Source organism: Lemur catta, chromosome 15 (assembly GCF_020740605.2).
Source record: "Lemur catta isolate mLemCat1 chromosome 15, mLemCat1.pri, whole genome shotgun sequence".
NCBI lineage: Eukaryota > Metazoa > Chordata > Mammalia > Primates > Lemuridae > Lemur > Lemur catta.
Window position 1 is genome coordinate 39,190,331 of NC_059142.1, and position 19,554 is coordinate 39,209,884.

The following is a 19,554-nucleotide window of genomic DNA, read 5'->3' on the forward strand; positions in this document are numbered from 1 at the left end:
CGACTCTTATGTAGAAGAAACTCACCACGTGGGCAAGTGGTGTGGCTGAACTGTGGGGGTTAAAAAACCAACCAACCAACCAACCAACCAACCAACCCTTAAAATAACAACAACAGCAGGGAACTTACCAATGAAGCCCATACTCCTTCCCAGCACAAAGATGCCATTGAGGGCTCCAATGTCAATATATTCATCAGCTTCCTCCCTGCAACACACAATCAACTTGTAGTTTTAAAATGGCTCACATGACCGTCCTCCTCCTGACAGACAGCACTATTTCTGCCCAGGAATGAGAAGCTCTCTTTGGTTTCTAAGTAGAAAAGACGAGTGTTCTGGGTGGTAGCGTAACAGGCAATTTTTGTTTTATTCTTTATACCTCTGCTTATTTTCTAAATCCTCTATAACGAGCATGCATTATTTTTATAGTTGAAAGGAAACAACAAAAATAAGTCAATGTTATGAAGAAGAAAATGGCTGCGATGCTTACCGAGTAAAGGACCCGCAGTGTCTAAGCATGTCTACAAATGCAACTCCAATGAAACCATCTACGTTCAGGATAAGATTTGGTTTCTGGGAAGGCAACAAAATTCAAAGTGTTTATCATTATTTCTCTGTAATTTTCCACTGTTAATAATACCACTATTACTATGAATTTTGACCACTATTCAAAACCTCCCACCAACCCAGTTACTCAGGAGGCTGAGGTGGGAGAATGGCTTGAGCCCAGGAATTCGAAACCAGCCTATGCAATATAGCCAAGACCCAACCTCAAAAAAAAAAAAAAAAAGAATCCCCAAAACAAACAAACAAAAACCTCCCACCAAAATATCCCCATTGGTTAAGACTGTGTCTCACTCAGTTCAATTCCCAGCACCTTGCAACAGACTCGACACCTAGTTGACATTTAATACGTCTGCTGAATTTAGTTATGCAACAAAAATAAAAATTTCCAGAAAACCAGATTTGATTTTAGCTGCATAATCAAAATGTAACCTGGCTCTCATTTCCCCCAAGAAATTCATCTAACATATGATTAAGGGAATTAGAGAAGTTTTTTTCTTTGTTACCTTTGAGGTGGTAATCTTCTCCACTTCCAGTGCATAATCGAGCAGAGGGGTGGCAGGGAAATGCTGTTTGACATAATCTTTGAGGATCTGCACTCGCATGTCTGGGTTGTTTATCTACAAATAGAGCCAAAGTTACAGAGGAACCCACTCACACGCTGCTGTTAAGGGATGTGTTTGTATTTGTGTCACAGGTGATCAGAACTGTACATGTCTCATCCCAGAGGTGATTTAGGAACCTGATGATCCACGTGTGTGATTTCATGTGGCACCTACTGTGACACTGCTGTGGGGCTTAAGGTTTGTGAAATCCTTTCATATCTCATTTGGGACACAAAACTACCTTTTGTAAGTTCTCTCTTTTATGTTACAGCTGAGCCCTGGAGATGTTCAGGGAGCTGGCCAGCTCCCACAGTGTTACACCCTGGGGCTGGGACTCACCCACTCTCCAGCCCAGAGTCTTAGGTTCTAGTCATGAGCCACGCTGCCCACCAGCTCTGTAGCCTAGTCATGCTGGAATGAAGTTCTACACTAAGCAAGCACATGCTGGGAGCAGGACAGCAAAGTATCCCCTAAATTTTAGGAAAAACTCCAGCCCTGCAATGAATGAAATTAACCATCTGTTAAGAGACCCACATCTGTAAGCAGGGGAGTGAGATGATCCAGGCAATGTATATGCCAAATCCCAATACCACAGCAACCTCCTCCCTTAGCAAAGAGACACAGCAGGTCAGTGTGGCCTCCAGAAAGGAAGGAACTCAAAGACAGAGTGGCAGCGCAGGTCTAGCATTATCTTACAAAGAGGCCCTGTACTGTGGATGGGAAAGGTGTTATCTGCTCAGGAGCTGGGGGTGGCTGAGCAAAGTTCAGCAAGGCCTGGATGGGATGTCCCTCCGAGCTAACCACCTTCCCTGGTGGGTTCTAATCCAGTCCTTGTTTATCAGTCGACCTATGGATGTCTAACCTGAGATGGCCAAGTGTTCAGCTGTCTGGAAGTGGGTGTCCTGAATCACACGCATGACCCTCTTGTATTAATGTGAGTCATGTTTCCCACCTAGATCAGTGGAGTGCCCGACTAAATGAGGTTTCTGGAGCTACAGAGCCAAGGAATCCAGGGAAAACGGACCTACTAAGAAGCTGTCCCTATGAGCCCCTAAGCAGCTGCCAACTATCTCATCTTTCTCTTTGGTTTGTAACACAATGCACTACCAGGACACACAGAGGACGTAGGCCCTGTATGAGACTATATTAACTGTGTAAAATATTTCCTGGCCTTTCTCATTGGTCTCTCCCAATCAGGCTTGGCTTGATATTATTACTCTTCCTGCTCTAGTGACATTAGGCTTAACCCTTTGACTTGCTTGGCCAACGAAATGTGAGCACAAGTGAACCACACAACTCTAAGCAGAAGCTTTAAGAAACTTCCTGTGGTCTTACCGTTGCTCTTTTCCTGCTGACATGAGGCCAGCACATCTCAGATAGAGGCTGCTCATTCAGCAAAGATGGATGTAGTATGAATAAGAAACAAACCTTTCTATTGTAAGCCTCTGAGGTTTTTGGAGTTGTTACTGCAGCATGAGACATTATCTAGCCTATGGTGACCCTTATGTCTCCTCAACTCTGGCCTTAGTCTGTCCTCCTATAAGATTCATTTGGGAAGCCAAAGTTACCAAGTTTCCTTTTCATCATATTTTCACACCACAACTGAATGAAATTTAAACTGTTAAAAAGAAATCTATACTATAAAATGGATAAAATTGCTGCCTTCTATTCAGTCTGTCAACACGTCCAAAGTTTTGCATGTTAGAGTCGAGGGCTTGAGTGCTCCCAGCTAACTCGATGCCCTCCCACCACCACCCACCCTGGAGATCCATCCCCCTCCTCCAGGAGAGCAGCAACTCACCGATTTCACTCGGTGACCAATGCCCATGATCAGTTTCCCTTCCTTCTTCATCTTGTTCACAAACTCCATGGGGATAATGCCACTGTCAAAGGCTTTACTGAACATCTTGGCTGCTGCGTCCAAGGCACCCCCAAACCGATCCCCCTGGAGGAGAAACACATACACGTTGCCTCGAGCTGTAAGAGTTTCCTTCAGCTTTGCAAACCGACCCTGCATGTCCCGAACAGCCCTGAGCACAAGGTTTTACACTCGGGGGCTCCTTCTAAGGACCCTGCTGCGGCAGAGCAGTATGATGCCAAAGCCCAGTGTCCCCCCTGTTCACTTCCTAGGATGACAGAACTTACAATGGTGAGCAGCCCCGAGGTGAGGCTGGAGACCAGGTCCTTCCCAGCTCGGGCACAGATGATGGTGTTGTGAGCCCCAGAGACGGCTGGCCCGTGATCAGCTGTCACCATCAGACACATCTCAATGAACTGGCAAGAGTACTTGGGCAACCTAGAGGAGGGTGAGTGAAGGGTGAGGAGAGGTGAACAAGGCAAGGCCATGTTCCTTTCTCCCATCTCCCTGAACAAGTCACGCAAATTCAGGAAGGGTAGCTACCTCCCAATCCAAGTCTAAGACTATTGCACAACTCTAAGGCAAAATCTCTTTCTTTTTTATAATTTTTATTTATTTATTTATTTTTTGAGACAGAGTCTCACTCTGTTGCCCGGGCTAGAGTGCCATGGCGTCAGCCTAGCTCACAGCAACCTCCAACTCCTGGGCTCAAGGGATCCTCCTGCCTCAGTCTCCCAGGTAGCTGGGACTATAGGAACGTGCCACCATGCCCGGCTAAGTTTTTCTATTTTTAGTTGTTTGGTTAATTTCTTTCTATTTATAGTAGAGGTGGGGTCTCGCTCTTGCTCAGGCTGGTCTCGAACTCCTGAGCTCAAGCAATCCTCCCACCTAGGCCTCCCAGAGGGCTAGGATTACAGGCGTGAGCCACCACGCCCAGCCTCTAAGGCAAAATCTGATTCTTCAGTAGCTCTGGGTTTTGCTGTTATCAAATGCTGCTTTTAAAATAGAATTTGCAACCAGGGTTTGAAATCTCTTCTTCGGGCAGCAGTTTTCAGTGTGAGTTGCTACACCTGGATTTGACCTGTACTTGTGGCTACTCTGCCAGACAGAGAGGTGAGATTCCTGTCCCTTCCACAGTGTAAGAGGCCCCAAGCCTCCTTCCTGCAGTATTCAACCTCTCAATAATGATCAAGAACAAGGTCTGGTCCAGGCGCGGTGGCTCACGCCTGTAATCCTAGCCCTCTGGGAGGCTGAGGCGGGTGGATTGCTCAAGGTCAGGAGTTCGAGACCAGCCTGAGCGAGACCCTGTCTCTACTAAAAAAAAATAGAAATAAAAATTATCTGGACAACTAAAAATATATATAGAAAAAATTAGCCGGGCATGGTGGTGCATGCCTGTAGTCCCAGCTACTTGGGAGGCTGAGGCAGAGGATTGCTTAAGCCCAGGAGTTTGAGGTTGCTGTGAGCTAGGCTGATGCCATGGCACTCACTTTAGCCTGGGCAAAAAAAAAACAAACAAAAAAAAGGTCTGGAGATGTGGGAAGCAAGAGCAGAGACAGAGAGACCTGCTTAGGTGTTACAAGCTGCGTACTTTTCCCAGGAAGGGCCCAAAGCAGGACCGAGACCCATCTCTCTGCAGGTGAGGGCAAGACACAACCAAGACTTTGATCCGGCCTCTGCCCAGTGCCACCTCAAGCCAGGGCTCTGCGAATCACATGCTCGCTGGCTCCCGTGCCCAGCTGTCAGTCCCAGGGGAGGGCTAAACTTGGGAGGTGCAGAGAAATTTTTTTCTAACATGCAGGCTGATGAGATACAAATTTGCAAAGAGAACACAATATAAGGTACTTCATATCTGTTCAGCAACTCTCCCAGGCCCGCTCCTTAGACTCCCACATCTTTCCAGTTCTTCCCTGTTAAATCCTACCTTTCTCTCACAAGGTCTGCATTTACTCCATCCTCTCTCTTGATTTTTTTTTTTTATTTTTTACTTTTTGTTTTTTAAAAAAATATGGAACACTTCACGAATTCACGTGTCATCCTTACACAGGGGCCATGCTAATCTTCTCTGTATCGTTCCAACTTTAGTATATGTGCTGCCGAAGTGCACTCTGTCCTGTTTCTTTAAAAGTTCCCAAGGGAGAGGGAAAGGGGCTGTTCTAAGACTTCTGATAAGGTCACTGCTTTTGGCTTCTCTTGGTGTAGACTGGTCATTCTGCCCTGGGAAGACTTAGGAATAGCTTGTGTCTCTTTCTTCTGGCCTTTCAGTTGACCTGTGACCCTCAAGACTGACCTTGGACATACTCCCCAAGCCTGCCCACTCCTCTTCCTTTTGTCAGGGGAAATCGTTAACTCTGCCCTCTGTGCCTTACCTTTTCTGGAACCAGAGGAGGCCGAGGACCCCACCAATGCCCATCTCTTCCTTGAAGACCTCGGTGATGGGCATGCCCGCATAGATGAGCTCCTGTCCTCGCTCGTCACAGATGCTGGTCATGAATGAGGCAGGTTTGCGGATCAAACCCAGCTCCTGGGCAGAGGGAAGCAGGGTCGGGTGACCACCATAGATATTTCCAGGACTGCCCCACTTTGTGTACCCTGCAGGTGTCTTAAAACTCAGCATGTGCTTTACCCAGGGCAGGGACACTGAGCTCCTGAATTCCCCATTTCCAGCGCTGGGGCATAATGAGGTATGATCACCCAATTCTGTCCAACCCCATTTCTTCAATTTTCCCCTTTGACATTATAAAAAATGCTTGTAAGTTACATTTTTATTATAAAAGTAATGTCAATACATTCTTCTTTTTAAAAATTTAAAGCAGAACAAATACAGCTATTTCCCCTCTGACCTCCACTCCAATCTTGGTCTTATATCCCAGTGTTAGTTTAGTGGTATCTTTCTGGACCTTTCCCTGCTTTTATTTACATACACACGTAGATACATAGAGAATATACACTGTTGTTTTGTGTGTATATATTTTTCATCATCATAATAGATACACCGTTCCATAATGTGCTTAATGAATCTGAGCTCTATAAATGTTGATGCATACACAGACCTAGTTAATTCCTTTTAACTGCTATATGGCATCCCATATTATGATAAAACCACAGCAGTCCACTGATAACTATCAACTAAAAAATATTCTGGATGTGCTTTTTTGGGTGTCATATGAAAGTATTTCTCTGCAGTTGCGTTCTAGATATGGAATTGCTGGGCCATAACGTATAAGCATTTTCCAATTTCATTCGTGTTACCCAACTGCCATTCAGAAAGGTTGTCCCAATTTCCACTCCCACTAACAATGAATAAATTCCCTAGTTTCCTCAAACCTGTACAAACACAAGATATTATCAAATATTTTTTATATTTGCCGATAAAAATTGGTATCACAGCTTTTACTTTGATTCTTGTTATAATGAGTTAGGTTGAGCATTTTTTCATGTTCAAATGCCATTTCTTACCCATTTTCTAGTGGGTTATTGGTCTTTTAAACATTCATTTCTAAGAGTCCTTGTGTATTAAGAAAATTAGCTCTTCATCTGTGCCCCAAAGACAATTAGGCAGAGTGGACTCTACTTCACCCCTGAACTCCCTTAGCAAGTATGAAATACCCCTAGGGGACACTGTCTGTCTCCAGGTCAGGCGACACAGATGTGAGAGACACACACCGCCTCTGGCCCTCCTGGGCTCTGCATATGTTCCGCCTGAGGGTCAGAAGGGACCCCCCACACGCCCCAGCACACAAGGAATGGGTGGAATCCAAGAGTTAATCATCGAGGTTTCTTCACATGCCCCCGGAGAACTCTCCTTTGGGGACGTGGGTTAGAGCACAAACAAGTGACTACGTGGTTGCTTCAGCTAGTTAGGAGGGCCTGGCTTCCAGGAGTTGGAGCCAAATCAACTCAAAACCCACCATCTTGCGCCCCAGCCAGTCTCCCTTGCCCACACTGTTAGGAACACGCAAGGCACGTACTCTGGCCCAGGAGTAGTCCATGGGCACTGTCGGGGGCGGCACCTCCTGGGCAGGCACAATGGCTCCTTTGGCCACGAGATCTTCATACACAGACCTGGGAAAGAGGCGGGAGAAAAGATCCACATGGATTTTTTTATACTGGGCTCTTTTAAGCCATCCCAAAAACGTTCCTCCATCTAACCCTGCACCTTAGGTTTCTTCCACTCTGAACCCTTTCCTGTCAGCGGCTTATTCTCACCAGCTGGAATCTGAGAACTAAACGAAAACAAGTTCTGGCCAAGACTGCCCTCACCCCCTCCTCCCCGTCGGCTCACGTCCCCTTCTCTGGATGGGGCTTTATCGAAAGCTAAATCTGGAGGCCAAGGAAGGCCAGCGGGGAGCAGCTGGGCAGGTTTAAGAGGTAGAAACGGGAAGAGACCATAGGAAATGCAATAACTTTATCAGACAGAGGTGACACTCTCTAAACACTTCCATGCTCATCTCTCATTTAAGGCTGCCAACTCCCAACTGAGTAGGCTCAGAAACTCAAGGCATTTTAACAACAGCTTGAATGGCCTGTACCTGCTGCTTCTACAAACAAAATGAAAGGAAAGCCAAAGAGAAAGAGGACTTTGAACCACCCACACAACTGTACTAGACACAGGAATATTAGCCACCCTATGCTGGAGAGACTGCTGACCCCAGGAGGGACTTGGAAAGGGAGGGGGTGGCTGGCGTCCTTCCCACGGTCCACCTACTGGATGATTTCTCCAAGCTCATCGAAGCTCCGGGGCACAAACACTCCTGCTTCCTTCAAAGCCTGGTTCTTGGCTATTGCGGTCTCAGAAGCCTGGTTGGCACAAGCTCCAGCATGGCCAAACTGGACCTGGAAGGCAAAGGAGAGCAGCTTGTTAATCCTCAGCAAAGCCCTTCTCATCCCCCGAGCTGCAGTTCCAGCATCAGCCTCTTGGGGAAGCCTTCTCAACTCCTCCAGGCAGCAGGCGGCTCCCTGCGCCAAGCAGGGACCCAGAGCCTTGTTCTGGCCTTAACCTGCGGACAAGTTTTGTCTCCTCCAACTTGATGCAAGCTCCCAGCGAGCAGGGCCCTGGCTACACTTTGTAGTACCCAAGCAAGTAATAAATGTTCAGTGAAGAAATTAGCTGCTCAGTAAGATGACCAAATGGTTCACCTCAAATGCCCCCTCTTGCCACCCCAACTCCCCGCCCGGGAGCAACCTGTCCCAGCCATACCTCGGACGAGAACATAGTGGCACAGGTCCCGATGCACCAGCAGACCACGGGCTTGGTGATGCGGCCCTCCTTGATGCCCCGGCAAATCTTATATTCCTCAGTGCCCCCTATCTGCCAAGGAACGGGGAATGAGAAGAAGCCCTCAAGTTAGTAGAGCCCGTATAGAGATACAAGATGATTAGGAAATGAGGGGGCATAAGCTCTGGACAGGTAACAGAAAGGGAGCGTCGTTTCAGCCTGGATGCAAGAAGGAATTCTAAAGGCACAGCAGGTCTCCACTTCCTGATCTAACAGCAGAAGGTTTATTAGCAAATTCTTGGCACAGTGGGGAAAAAAAAAAAAAAAAAACCCCAAAAAACAGAAGACAAACAAAAACAGCAGAAGGTGATTTAGCATCAGACCTGCTCAGAGGTACAAACAAGGGATGAGGTTATAGGACTCTCCCAAATTTTTAAAAATACACTTTTTACTCCAGTTGTCCATTGCCCACCAGGTGGAGATGACGGCCAGCCCGAGCAGAGCTTCTCCTTTGTTGGCACTAACATCTTGGGCCACTGGGAGATAACAACTCCTTTTCCAGGATCACACATGGCAGTGTTAACAGTGACAACCTCTAGGCCCCAGAGTCCAGGGGGTGGGATTATTAGAGACTGTCACTTTAAGTTTTATATAACCAAAATGCATGAATTTTTTAAAAACTGAGATCATGCATTACTTTTACAATCATAATTTTTTTTTTTTTTTTTTAAATAACTCACCTCTCCAAGAACCACAATCATTTTGACTCCTGGCGTGTCCTGGTAACGTAACACATGGTCCATGAATGTTGAGCCGGGGTACCTGTCGAGAGCAGGGGGAACACACAGGATCAGGAGGTGGCTTGGGAGCTGTGGACAGGTGTGGGAAGCGCACTTATACTGGGAACACTGGATATTTTTTGTGGATGTGGATAGTTAATGAGGGTCCAGAGATGCCCCAGGAATAATGGAGGGAGGTGGGAGTGGGGAGGTAGCAAATGGAGCAGAAGGGAAGGAAAAGGAGTGGAGTTATTATTTAACTTGCAGAAGAAGAGACCAGGCCCAAAATAAGCCCAGAGAGGTTTCCTCGGCAGTAAGAGAGGCCCTGGAAAGCACACATGTGATAGTTTAAAAACGTGCCCACAAATTCTTTGAAAAAGGTAGAACCTGAAGCCTTTCCTCTTGAATATGGGTCAGAATGAATGATTAGCTTCTCCTGAACAAAACGTGGCAGAAGCGATTCTATGACCCTGACTTCCAAGGCTGGGTTTTAAGAGTGTCTGGCACTCTGTCTCGAATGGCTCGTCCTGGGGAACCAGCTGCCATGTCCTCCACGTCCTCAGGACACTCAAGCAGCCTGTGGAGAAGCCCACAGAGAAAAGCCAACTTGCTGGCCATGTGAACGAGCCACCTCCAGTGCCAGGCAAGCCGTCAACTAACCACAGCCCCACTGGCATCTAACTGCAACCTCGTGGGACACCCCCACCCGCTCACAGGCCAAATTGTCGAATCGAGCCTCTCCGGAATCCTGACCCATAGAAACCTCGAGTTTTTTTACACAGCAATAAATAATTAACACAATATGCCAGGCTAAGTCCCAGGATGGCAGGTTGTTGCAAGAAGTTCTATACATTTTTTCTACTGCCACATCAGTTTGCAAAAGGATTGCTTAAAGCCAAGCCAATTTCTCTAAGATCGTCATGTATCACAAGACAAGCAGTCTATCAAGCAGCATTTCCTAGACTTATGTGACCTGGATTCTTTGGTCAGCGAGTACCCAAGGACCTGAGTTCCCCAGGCCATACCCCTGAAAACCTGGTGAGTCCTGGTAGAGCCAGGGAGACAGACAAGGTGACTCCCTCTCCCAACAGCTTTTAGTTTCTCTGACCCAAAGTAGTAGTAATGTACTAATGGTAGTAATAATAACGAATAGTAATGATTAACATTTATTATGGATTTACTAAGTGCCAGATATTACACTACGGATAACCTACTGATTGATCACAGTCCCCACTAACAAAAGTAATGAGGATACTATTATTAACTACAATGAACACTTACTGAGCACTAAGCGCCAGTCCCTGTGTTAGACACTTTACATATATTACCTCATTTAGTCCTCCCATAGACCCCATGAGGTGGGGGCTAGTACTTTACCCATTGGATATGTAGGGATGATGGCGGTCAAGGGAGGTTAAGTAACCTGCCCAGGCCCCCTACCCCACCCATAAATAGGGAAACTGGGATTTGAACACCTTTGGTCCAATTTCAGAACTGGCCCTCTTAACAACTGCACTCTGCTGCCTCCCTGTGGCCAACAAGCAACAAAGTAACCCCCAAAGCTCAGACACCTTTTTATTTTTATTTATTTATTTAGGGATGGAGTCTCCCTCTGTTGTCCAGGCTGGAGTGCAGTGGCGTAATTATACCTCACTGGCCTCAAATGATCCTCCTGCCTCAGCCTCCCAAGTAGACAGGACTACAGGCGCATGCCACCACACCCCACTAATTTTTGTATTTTTTGTAAAGATGGGGGGGGGGGGTCTCACTATGTTGCTCAGGCTGGTCTCTAATTCCTGGCCTCAAGCGATCCTCCCACCTCAGCCTCCCAAAGTGGTGGGATTATAGGTGTGAGCCATGGGTCCCAAACACCTATTAAAAACACATTTGCCCTGAGGCCAGGATTGATGATAAAACAATCAAACAAACAAAAAAACACATTTTCCTGCACTGTGCTTTCTGACTTCATGCTCTGTCGGTCCAGAGACAAGAGCAGAAATGCCCCATTCTTTGGGCTTCACCAACATTCCAGTGCGGCAGCAAGGAGCCCACAGGACCTAAGGTCCAGTCTCTTAATGTGGCAGGTCCCTCTTTGACTCCCAGCTGATTACCTGTCCCCACCAATGGCCACGCCCTCATAGACGCCATCTGTGGTGCGAGAGATGATGTTGTTGAGCTCGTTGGACATGCCTCCGGAACGGGACACGTAGGCCACGCTGCCTGGGCGGTACAGCTTGGAGGCCAGGATATTGTCCAGCATCCCACCAGTATTCCCAATCTTAAAGCACCCGGGCTTGATGCCTCCAACCTGTGGGGGCAACACAACAGTCAGGGGGGAAAGTGACTACCTGACTCACCACAGGGGTAGGAGGAATCATAAAGCCCCTGCCCAGCCCCTCTGGCCAGGTGTGGGAGAGAATGGCCAAGAAAACCTGCCCACAGGGTTTCCTGCATAGACAGAATCTCTTCTCTTTCTCTCAAAAGACATTACACAGAAAAAAAGAGAGCGTTATTTGTAAAACATGGCTCCCTACTTATACAGGTAAGTATACTTAAAGTGAAGTCCCTTTCCTTGCTCCAGAGGGGCCACAGCATCCAGCAAGGGCAACAGACCTGTGCTTCTCTGCTCAAAATCACCCCTTGCTTCTGAGACGAAAGATCCCTTGCTTAGTTCAAAAATCCTAGCTTCAACTTTTTAATGCAATAGCTAAGAAAAAACAAACAACAAAAACATTCACAGCTTATGGGTTTTATATGAAGACCTTGTGGTCAAAAGCAAGGCCTCCAGGCAGCCTGTTCTTTGGTTTATAGTTAAAGGAATAATCAAAGACTGTGCTATGGTTAATATAAAGGTAGACAAACCCTAAAGAAAACAAAAACCAAAACCAACTTCTCATTAGCCCCTTGAAACTATAAAGGTGATACTGACCAAGGAGAGAGCCCTTTAGAAAACTAACTGGAAATTGACAGACTGACTTTCAACAGGTATTCCTTAAATCTTTCAACCTAGGAGGGAGACAGAAGAGTCAAAAAGTGAGCTTTCTAAGGGCCCTGATCTTCTTAAGATAGCCTCGCACTCTCAAGGCTTTCCGGGGAAGGGGACGCTCACAGTGGCTGGTCCAATGATGGTCACTCCCTTCTGGTCTGCCTTCTTGATCAGCTTCCTGGTGAGGGCCTCGGGGATGCCTTCAGCTATGATGGCAATGGTCCGGATCTGCAGGATGAGAACAGTCCCTTCCTGTTAACTGTCTCAGACAGGACAATGGGACAGTGCTGTCCAAGGGCTCACCTGCCATGCCCCACATCCCTTTTCAGGGTCTAAGAACAAAGTAATGTTAACAATATGCATCTCCTCCTTCCCACAGGCCCCTGTTCCTACCTTGATCACTCTCTCTCCCAAAAAGAGAGGCGGCGGACACCTGAAACTGATCTCCACCGGCCAACACCACAGTGATTCAGTACGCAAGCAGGAGCAAATGTTCTTGAGCCCCTCCAAAAGTCACAGCAGCTACATTCTCTCTCACCCAAAAACTCAGACCTACCTGTTCACTACCTGTTCTTATGCCTGCTCATAAATCAGGTAACTGTGGCTTTTCTCCACAGTACCTTCCAAGTCTTGACTATATCCCCACAGCACAGGGCCGCTGTGTGGGAGAAATGAGCTGCTTCCACACTCAGCCCAGAGAGTGCGCAGGAGGGGGATGGAAATGATCCAAGAATCATCTCTCCTTGGCTATAAACCAGGGCCAGCGAACTTCTGTAAAGGGTTTTTTTTTTTTAATATTTTTATATTTTAAAAAAATAGAGACGGGGGTCTCGCTCTTGCTCAGGCTGGTCTCGAACTCCTGACTTTGAGCAATCCTCCTGCCTTGGCCTCCCAGAGAGCTAGGATTACAGGAGTGAGCCACCGCACTGGGCCTGTAAAGGGTTGACATAGTATTTTAGGCTTTGTGCGTTATATGGTCTCTGGCAGGTTTTTTTTTTTTTAAGAGATGGAGTCTCACTCTGTCACTCATGCCAGAGTGCAGTGGTTCAATTACAGCTCACTGCAGCCTTGAACTTCTGGGCTGAAGGGATCTTTTTGCCTCAGCCTCCCGAGCAGCTGGGACTACAGGTGTGTGCCACTATACCCAGCTCATTTTTCTTATTTTTTTGTAGAGAAAGGGTCTTGCTATGTTGCCCAGGTTGGTCTCTAATTCCTGGCCTCAAAAGATCCTCCTGCCTTGGCCTCCCCAAGTGCTGGGATTATACGCATGAGGCACTGTGCCAGGCCTCTGTGGCAGGGTTTTAAGTGTGAAAACAACCATGGACAATATGTAAATGAGAGCATGGCTATGTTTTAGTAAATCTGTACAGAAACAGGTGGTGGGCTAGGTTTTGCTTTGGGCTGTAGTCTGCCAACCTCTGCTCTAGACTAAAGCAGCAGATCACTTTTAGCAGATGTGCTTTCCTTTTTACTTCCTCTAGATAGCAGAACAATTTTATATTCTCCAACCAGAAACTGAAATAAGCCAACCTGGGTTCAGAAGATAATTTTGAACAAAACAATCGATACTCTAATTTGTAAGGGGCTTTTAAAAGTCAATAACAACAACAAAAAAAAGACAAACACCTCAGTAGAAAAAAAGGGGAGGGAGGGCCAATAACAGAATACAAATGGGCAATGTTTTTTAAAGCTCACCTTAGTTAATAACCAAAATATATGCAAATTAAATGGAATGCCTATTAATTCAGCAAACATTTAGTGTTGCCAAGGGGATTGAGACACAAGGCACAAACTACCAGTGGGAGTTTATGTCAGTACAACCTTACTGGGGCTGCATGGGTCAAAGCCTTTCAAACCTGAACATTCTCATGCAGCAGTTCAACTTATAGAAATTTATGTTAGGGGAATAATTAAGGATACTTGCAAATGTTAGTTCAAGATGCTCAGCATAAGACCTGAAAAAGCAAACACAATGTTGCTAATACCTATTTATTGATGTGAAAAGAGTAACTGAAGAAAGCAGATTATACAACAGTTCCATACAGTATTATTCCATTTGTTCAAATCTAGAAAAAGGTGTGGATAAGGATATAATGAAATGATAGCAGCCAGGTTTCTGGGAAATGGGACTCGAAGTATTTATTTTCTTCAAAAGAAATACTTATCAGTACTTTGAAGTTTTTCTATAATAAATATGTTAATACTTTTATAAGAAAATGCTCTGGCCGGGCGAGGTGGCTCATGCATGCCTTTAATCCTAGCACTCTGAGAGGCCAAGGCAGGAGGATTGCCTGAGCTCAGGAGATCGAGACCAGCCTGAGCAAGAGCGAGACTCTATCTCTATTTTAAAAATAAAATTAATAATAATAAAAAAAGCTTTCGATCCTGTTTCTCAAGCCAGTGCTGGATATCAGAGAGCAGAGCTGGTGGACAGATGAGCCTGAACTGACTCTTTGTAAGCCCAAGAAAGTAGCCTCCGCCCAGTCTGGTCTGACCTGTCCTTGGTCACTACCCTGATTTCTGAAGATGACGTGTCTGCAACCACTTTCACCCAAACCACTGGCCATTCTGAATGCCCAGCCCTTTGGCCCAGGTGGCAGTGACTGCTGACACCACCCAGATGCCTTTCTTGCTTCCCCACCCCTATTCCCCCCAGAGCCCAGGGACCTACCTGAGCATAATTCATGGTCTCTAAGGTACTGTCATAAGCGGAGCGGAGAGAGGCGAAGTTGATCAGCACATCGACCTCTGGGTGCTTCCTCATGGCATCAGCCATGTTTTTGAAGACAGGGATCAGGATCTCCTTGTGTCCCCAGTAAAACTTCTGCTTGTGGTCCCCACTATGAGAAGGCAGAGGAAGGGTTAGGACAGCCTCAATCTGTTAGGACTGGGGAGGGAGAAGCTGAGTGGAGGAACGTCACCTAGAAGGTAGAAAAGGCAAGGTCTCTGTCCTCAAAGAATTTCCATCTAAGGGAAAAAGATCCCCCAGGAATCTCTCTTGCCTCCATCTCTTCTGCTGGGCAAAGCCTTCTCTAGCAAAAGGGATGAGCTAACCGAGTCCCCAAGCTTCGTCTTAGCAGAGGGAGGAGATGCTTCCTGCTGTGCCGTGACTCACGTGAAAGGGTAGACCATGGCAGCCACCGAGGGCTCGTCTCGGGAGCAGACGTAGTCAAAGTCCAGCATGCCTTGCACTGCCCGGGTCTGCATGCCCCACACGATGGTCTTGGTGTGGCGGCTGAAGAGGGTGGTGCTCTTTCCTGGTGGGCAAAGACACAGCGAGTGCACCCAGAATACATACTCCAGGGGGACCCACGGGGGCAGGAGCTGCCTGCCAGACCCCTCCACCTGCCAAGTCCAGGACGGTGGCTCACCAAAACCACAAAGAAATGTCAAGAGGACAAAATTCTGAGACCTTGGGGGGGAGGAGCCTCGATTTTTCTAGAAGGAGGCAGCAGAGAGAGCAATTGAGCTAAGAGGACCTGCCTGGCCAGTCAATAGCTCAGTAATGAAGAGAAAAAAGACTCCCCATATGAGAACGAGAACGGGCCCCCAGCAGGAGACAGCCAGGAGCAGAATCCCTGCAACACCTGCTTCATTTCATAGGCAAGGTGTGGAACCAGCTTACATGCAAATGAGGTCTTGATAAATTATTTTTAAAGCCACTGGGAAAAAAATGTTATACTTTCCCCTTTTTGCCGGCTTCAGGGACTCAAAAACAATATCCCAACAATGCTCACCACCCTGTAAATCTGGACCCAGTCAGGACTTGAATATTCCCGAATCCTAGATCAGTGTAGGCCCAATGAAGAGGTTTGTGGCAGCTGAGGCTGAGGACAGGGCAGCCTTACCTCTAACTGAGGTTCTGACCAGAACTTGGGCACAAGGCAGGAGAAGCAAGCGGTGACACAAGGCCAGTGCCCCCAACCTCCCCTCTCCTGCTCCTCCCAGCCTCCTCCCTTCTACCAGGTGGCTCTTTCCCATTGCTCAGAACATGCTCTCAGAGAGGCTTTCCAGTGGGCAGTTAAGAGGCGAGGGGCAAAACAAGGGAACAAAAGGAGCTGATAGAAGTGCAGTCCTCTAGCAGGCACAGTGGTGTGTGCCTGTAGTCACAGTTACTCAGAAGGCTAGGAGTTTGAGACTAGACTGGGCAACATAGCAAGACCCAGTCTCTTAAAAAAAAAAAAAAAGCAAGTATATTAAAAAAAAAAAAGTGCAGTCCTCAACCTGAAGAGAAAGGACCCTTCACCACCCACCCTGCAGGCAGGTAACCCTCCTTTTCAGCTCCTTGCAAGTCCAGGAGGAGGAAAGCAGCCCTCAGGGGAGGTTCTGAGTTCCCCCAGTGAGAACACCGCATCTAGCCCAGTGGCATCTGGTATTAATTAACCTACTGTACTGTGCAGGCTTGGCTAATCAAGTTCAAGGTCTGATAAATCCCCGTGCAGGCCTGCCTCTTCCATCGCAGCAGTAAGCTTCTCATGACAGAGGCTCCCGATGTTGCAAATACCAGGGATTTACTGTCACCTGCACCCATCTGGGTTCCGATGAGACACCACATCACAGAACAAGGGAAGCCACCTAATCCAGTTCTCCCACTTTCCCGTCCCAGGAAACTGAAGCCCAGAGATGCCAAATGACAGAGGACCTAGTCATCTAGCACCAGAGCCAGACTGCACAATAACTTAAGAGGCAGCTCAATTGTGCAACTGAGCAGGGAGACTCTAAGTCAGTTCAACTTCACCACTGTCATCTTAAGGAGAGCCCATATCCGAGCCAGGGTGCGTATGTGCACACAAGCATCTGTCTACCCAAGAAGCTCCAGGAATCAGGACAAAGCCTGGAATCTATAAACCAAACCTCCAGCAGGAAAGGGCAGAGCCAAAGTGCCCACCTCCTCAAGCACAGAGAAACCAAAGCTGAAGGGGGCGATCCCCAGACCCCCAGCAGCAGGGAGGCCCCAAAGAGAACCTCTGCTCTGGTGGCTAAGCTCCCACACCAGACTCCTGCTCTGGCCCCACAGAGGGGAGGGCTTGACCCACCATTACCTGCTCCCTGCCCTCCCCACCCTTTTTCCTCTCCCACTTCCCGGCACAGCTCAGGGACTGGGAATGACAAGATAAAACCCCCTCCTCACCACCCTTCCCCTCAAGGACAGAAGAGCTCTCTGAGAACCAGAGTCTTCTCCTGTTCTTTTGACAGGCCTTGGACTCCAGTTTAGACTTTTAGGTAACCATGGATGTTGCCAGAGGCAGGAAATGCAGGGATTAAAGCAGGTGGTCAGATGGCTGCATTCCCAGCCTTTCCAGCTGGTTATTAATAATCTACCCAGGTACTCCTTCCCCTCCCCTGCGCAAGAGGACAAAGTCCCTGCCACTACAGCTGCGAATGCTGAAGTTAAATGGAAGCCTTAATGCTTTGAACCAATTAATCTAGTTCAACAGGTGAAGGTGTGTGTTTGCGTGTGCAGGTGTACATGTGTACACGTGCTCAGAAAATATCCATTGCAAAATACGACCTCATAAACCAGCCAGAGCTCGAATCCCTTCCAATTACCCAGTCTATAGACGGACTGCACGCCCTTCTGGCTTTCTGGTATCCTCTATCTATCCTGTTCTTCCGCCATAACCCTGGAGAAACCTAAACCTGGCCCTGGTATCAGGAGCTCTGGGATGAAGCTGGCAGTGGTGAAGCCGGGGCAGGAAAGGTGAGAAAACGGTGACATCATGAGATGTGAGGATCAGAATCAGGGTGATCTGTAGCTCCCTCCTGCATGCCAGCAGCGACAAACGACCACAGCTCTCTGCCACTCCCCCTTCAGCCGGACGGCTCCCTCCTTCCCAGGCGATACCCCCCTCCCTGACACCACTCCTCTCTCCAGAGCTGTCAGCCTGGCTCTCACCCCTTCCAAAGTGTCCACCCACCTCCCAGGCTCAGAGCCACAGACAGCCACACAGTGAGGAGAGCGCCGAGTGGAGGCGCGTACTAAGCAGGGGAGGAAGAGCAAAGACTAGGACTTGGGGCAGGCCACACTGAGGCAGGGACAGAAAATAGACCAGACAACACTGCAACCCACCAGGGGAGAGGGAAACACAGCACACGGTAAAATTGTAACCCGCTAACAACGCCACACGCGGAGCTGGGGCAGGGTGGGGGCATCCTACCTTGCAGGGATCTTGGACTTGGGACTGAATCTGTCAAAGAAAATGACCAAGGCAACTGAGTGACCCACTGATGGCCGGCGGCTTTGGAGGGGGAGGTTGGGAACAGGGAAGGGCCCCATGGACAAGCCTTTCAGGGCTGACGCCCTCACCATCTCTTGACTATTCCACAATGGACGGGAGGAGTAAAGTCAACAGAAGAGGTGAACGCACCAAGGTGCAGAACGGAAGCAAGAAAGACCAAAGACTGAAGGGGGCAGAGAGAGGGGCAGGAGGACGAAGGCTTGTAGATGTGGGTGTGTTCAACACCGACGCCTCCCCCAGGTCCCGGCGGGTAAAGGTGGGGACGTGTACTCCTATCTAGGTTCCCTAGCTGGCCCTGCCCCACCCTATTTATGCCCAATCCCTTTCTGTCCCCAGGTGACAGTGACATGATTAGAACAACACGGGGCTGACCTATGGGCTGATCTGTGCCCAGAGAATGACTGTGCTGTGGGCAAAGCTGCTAGTTTGGGGAACACAGGGCAGGACCTTCCAATCTCAAGCCCCTGGAGTGAGTGTCACTATTTCCCAAAATGCCTTAAGCAAAGTCTGGACCAGGAAGAAGCTGCACAGGCTGCCTCAGCCCAGCGGTAACTAGCGCTGCTTTTTTTTTTTTTTTTTTTTTTGAGACAGAGTGTCACTTTGTTGCCCGGGCTAGAGTGAGTGCCGTGGCATCAGCCTGGCTCACAGCAACCTCAGACTCCTGGGCTTAAGCGATCCTACTGCCTCAGCCTCCCTAGTAGCTGGGACTACAGGCATGAGCCACCATGCCCGGCTAATTTTTTTTTTGTATATATATTTTTAGTTGGCCAGATAATTTCTTTCTATTTTTTTAGTAGAGACAGGGTCTCACTCTTGCTCAGGCTGGTCTCGAACTCCTGACCTTGAGTGATCCACCCGCCTCGGCCTCCCAGAGCTAGGATTACAGGCGTGAGCCACCGCGCCCGGCCTAGCGCTGCTTATCTAATTCGGGTTGCAAAGCCCGGCCGGCCCGGGTCACACTGTGATGCAACAGAGGATAGAGAGATGAATGGGGTGAAATACAGATGGGCTGGGCCGGTGGACAGAGCTGTTCTTACGGCGGCCTCACAGAGCAGGGAATGACTCTGTAAGAGCCCAGAGACGGTGGGGTGGGAACTGCTGTGTTGGACCTTGCTCTGCCGTCCTGAGCTCCTGGCTCCTGTCCTCCACTCAGGACAAGTGTCTCCAGGAACTTTCTGCCTCCTGGTGTTCCTGTAGCCCTGTCTCCTCTGCACCCCGGTGCCCAGCTCACACCCCCACAAGAATGGGGGGAGATGAGAAGAGGCTGGGGACTGAGGTGACCCCAGGCACAGCATGTGTCCTCAGCCT

At 48.2% G+C, this 19,554-nt stretch overlaps 1 protein-coding gene and 1 non-coding gene across 5 annotated transcripts in view; both read right to left on the reverse strand.

Annotated features, from left to right (window-relative positions):
* ACLY (ATP citrate lyase) overlaps positions 1-19,554 on the reverse strand; it is a 39,472-nt gene that overhangs the window by 2,245 nt on the left and 17,673 nt on the right. For 2 of the 4 annotated variants that reach the window (XM_045526531.1, XM_045526533.1), the window contains 15 exons: positions 18,166-18,195; positions 15,123-15,264; positions 14,679-14,847; positions 12,131-12,235; positions 11,133-11,329; positions 8,983-9,064; positions 8,225-8,335; positions 7,733-7,860; positions 6,996-7,089; positions 5,394-5,548; positions 3,312-3,462; positions 2,968-3,111; positions 1,068-1,181; positions 488-570; positions 129-205 (listed from right to left, as the gene is read on the reverse strand). In XM_045526531.1, the coding sequence (XP_045382487.1) occupies positions 129-205; positions 488-570; positions 1,068-1,181; positions 2,968-3,111; positions 3,312-3,462; positions 5,394-5,548; positions 6,996-7,089; positions 7,733-7,860; positions 8,225-8,335; positions 8,983-9,064; positions 11,133-11,329; positions 12,131-12,235; positions 14,679-14,847; positions 15,123-15,264; positions 18,166-18,195 (1,782 nt within the window). The remainder of the gene's footprint in view (positions 1-128; positions 206-487; positions 571-1,067; positions 1,182-2,967; positions 3,112-3,311; positions 3,463-5,393; positions 5,549-6,995; positions 7,090-7,732; positions 7,861-8,224; positions 8,336-8,982; positions 9,065-11,132; positions 11,330-12,130; positions 12,236-14,678; positions 14,848-15,122; positions 15,265-18,165; positions 18,196-19,554) is intronic. The other 2 variants (XM_045526532.1, XM_045526534.1) reach the window with 1 other exon arrangement.
* Positions 5,027-5,131, reverse strand: LOC123621315. The gene has a single exon (XR_006729052.1). It is a non-coding gene; the product is annotated as a U6 spliceosomal RNA (small nuclear RNA).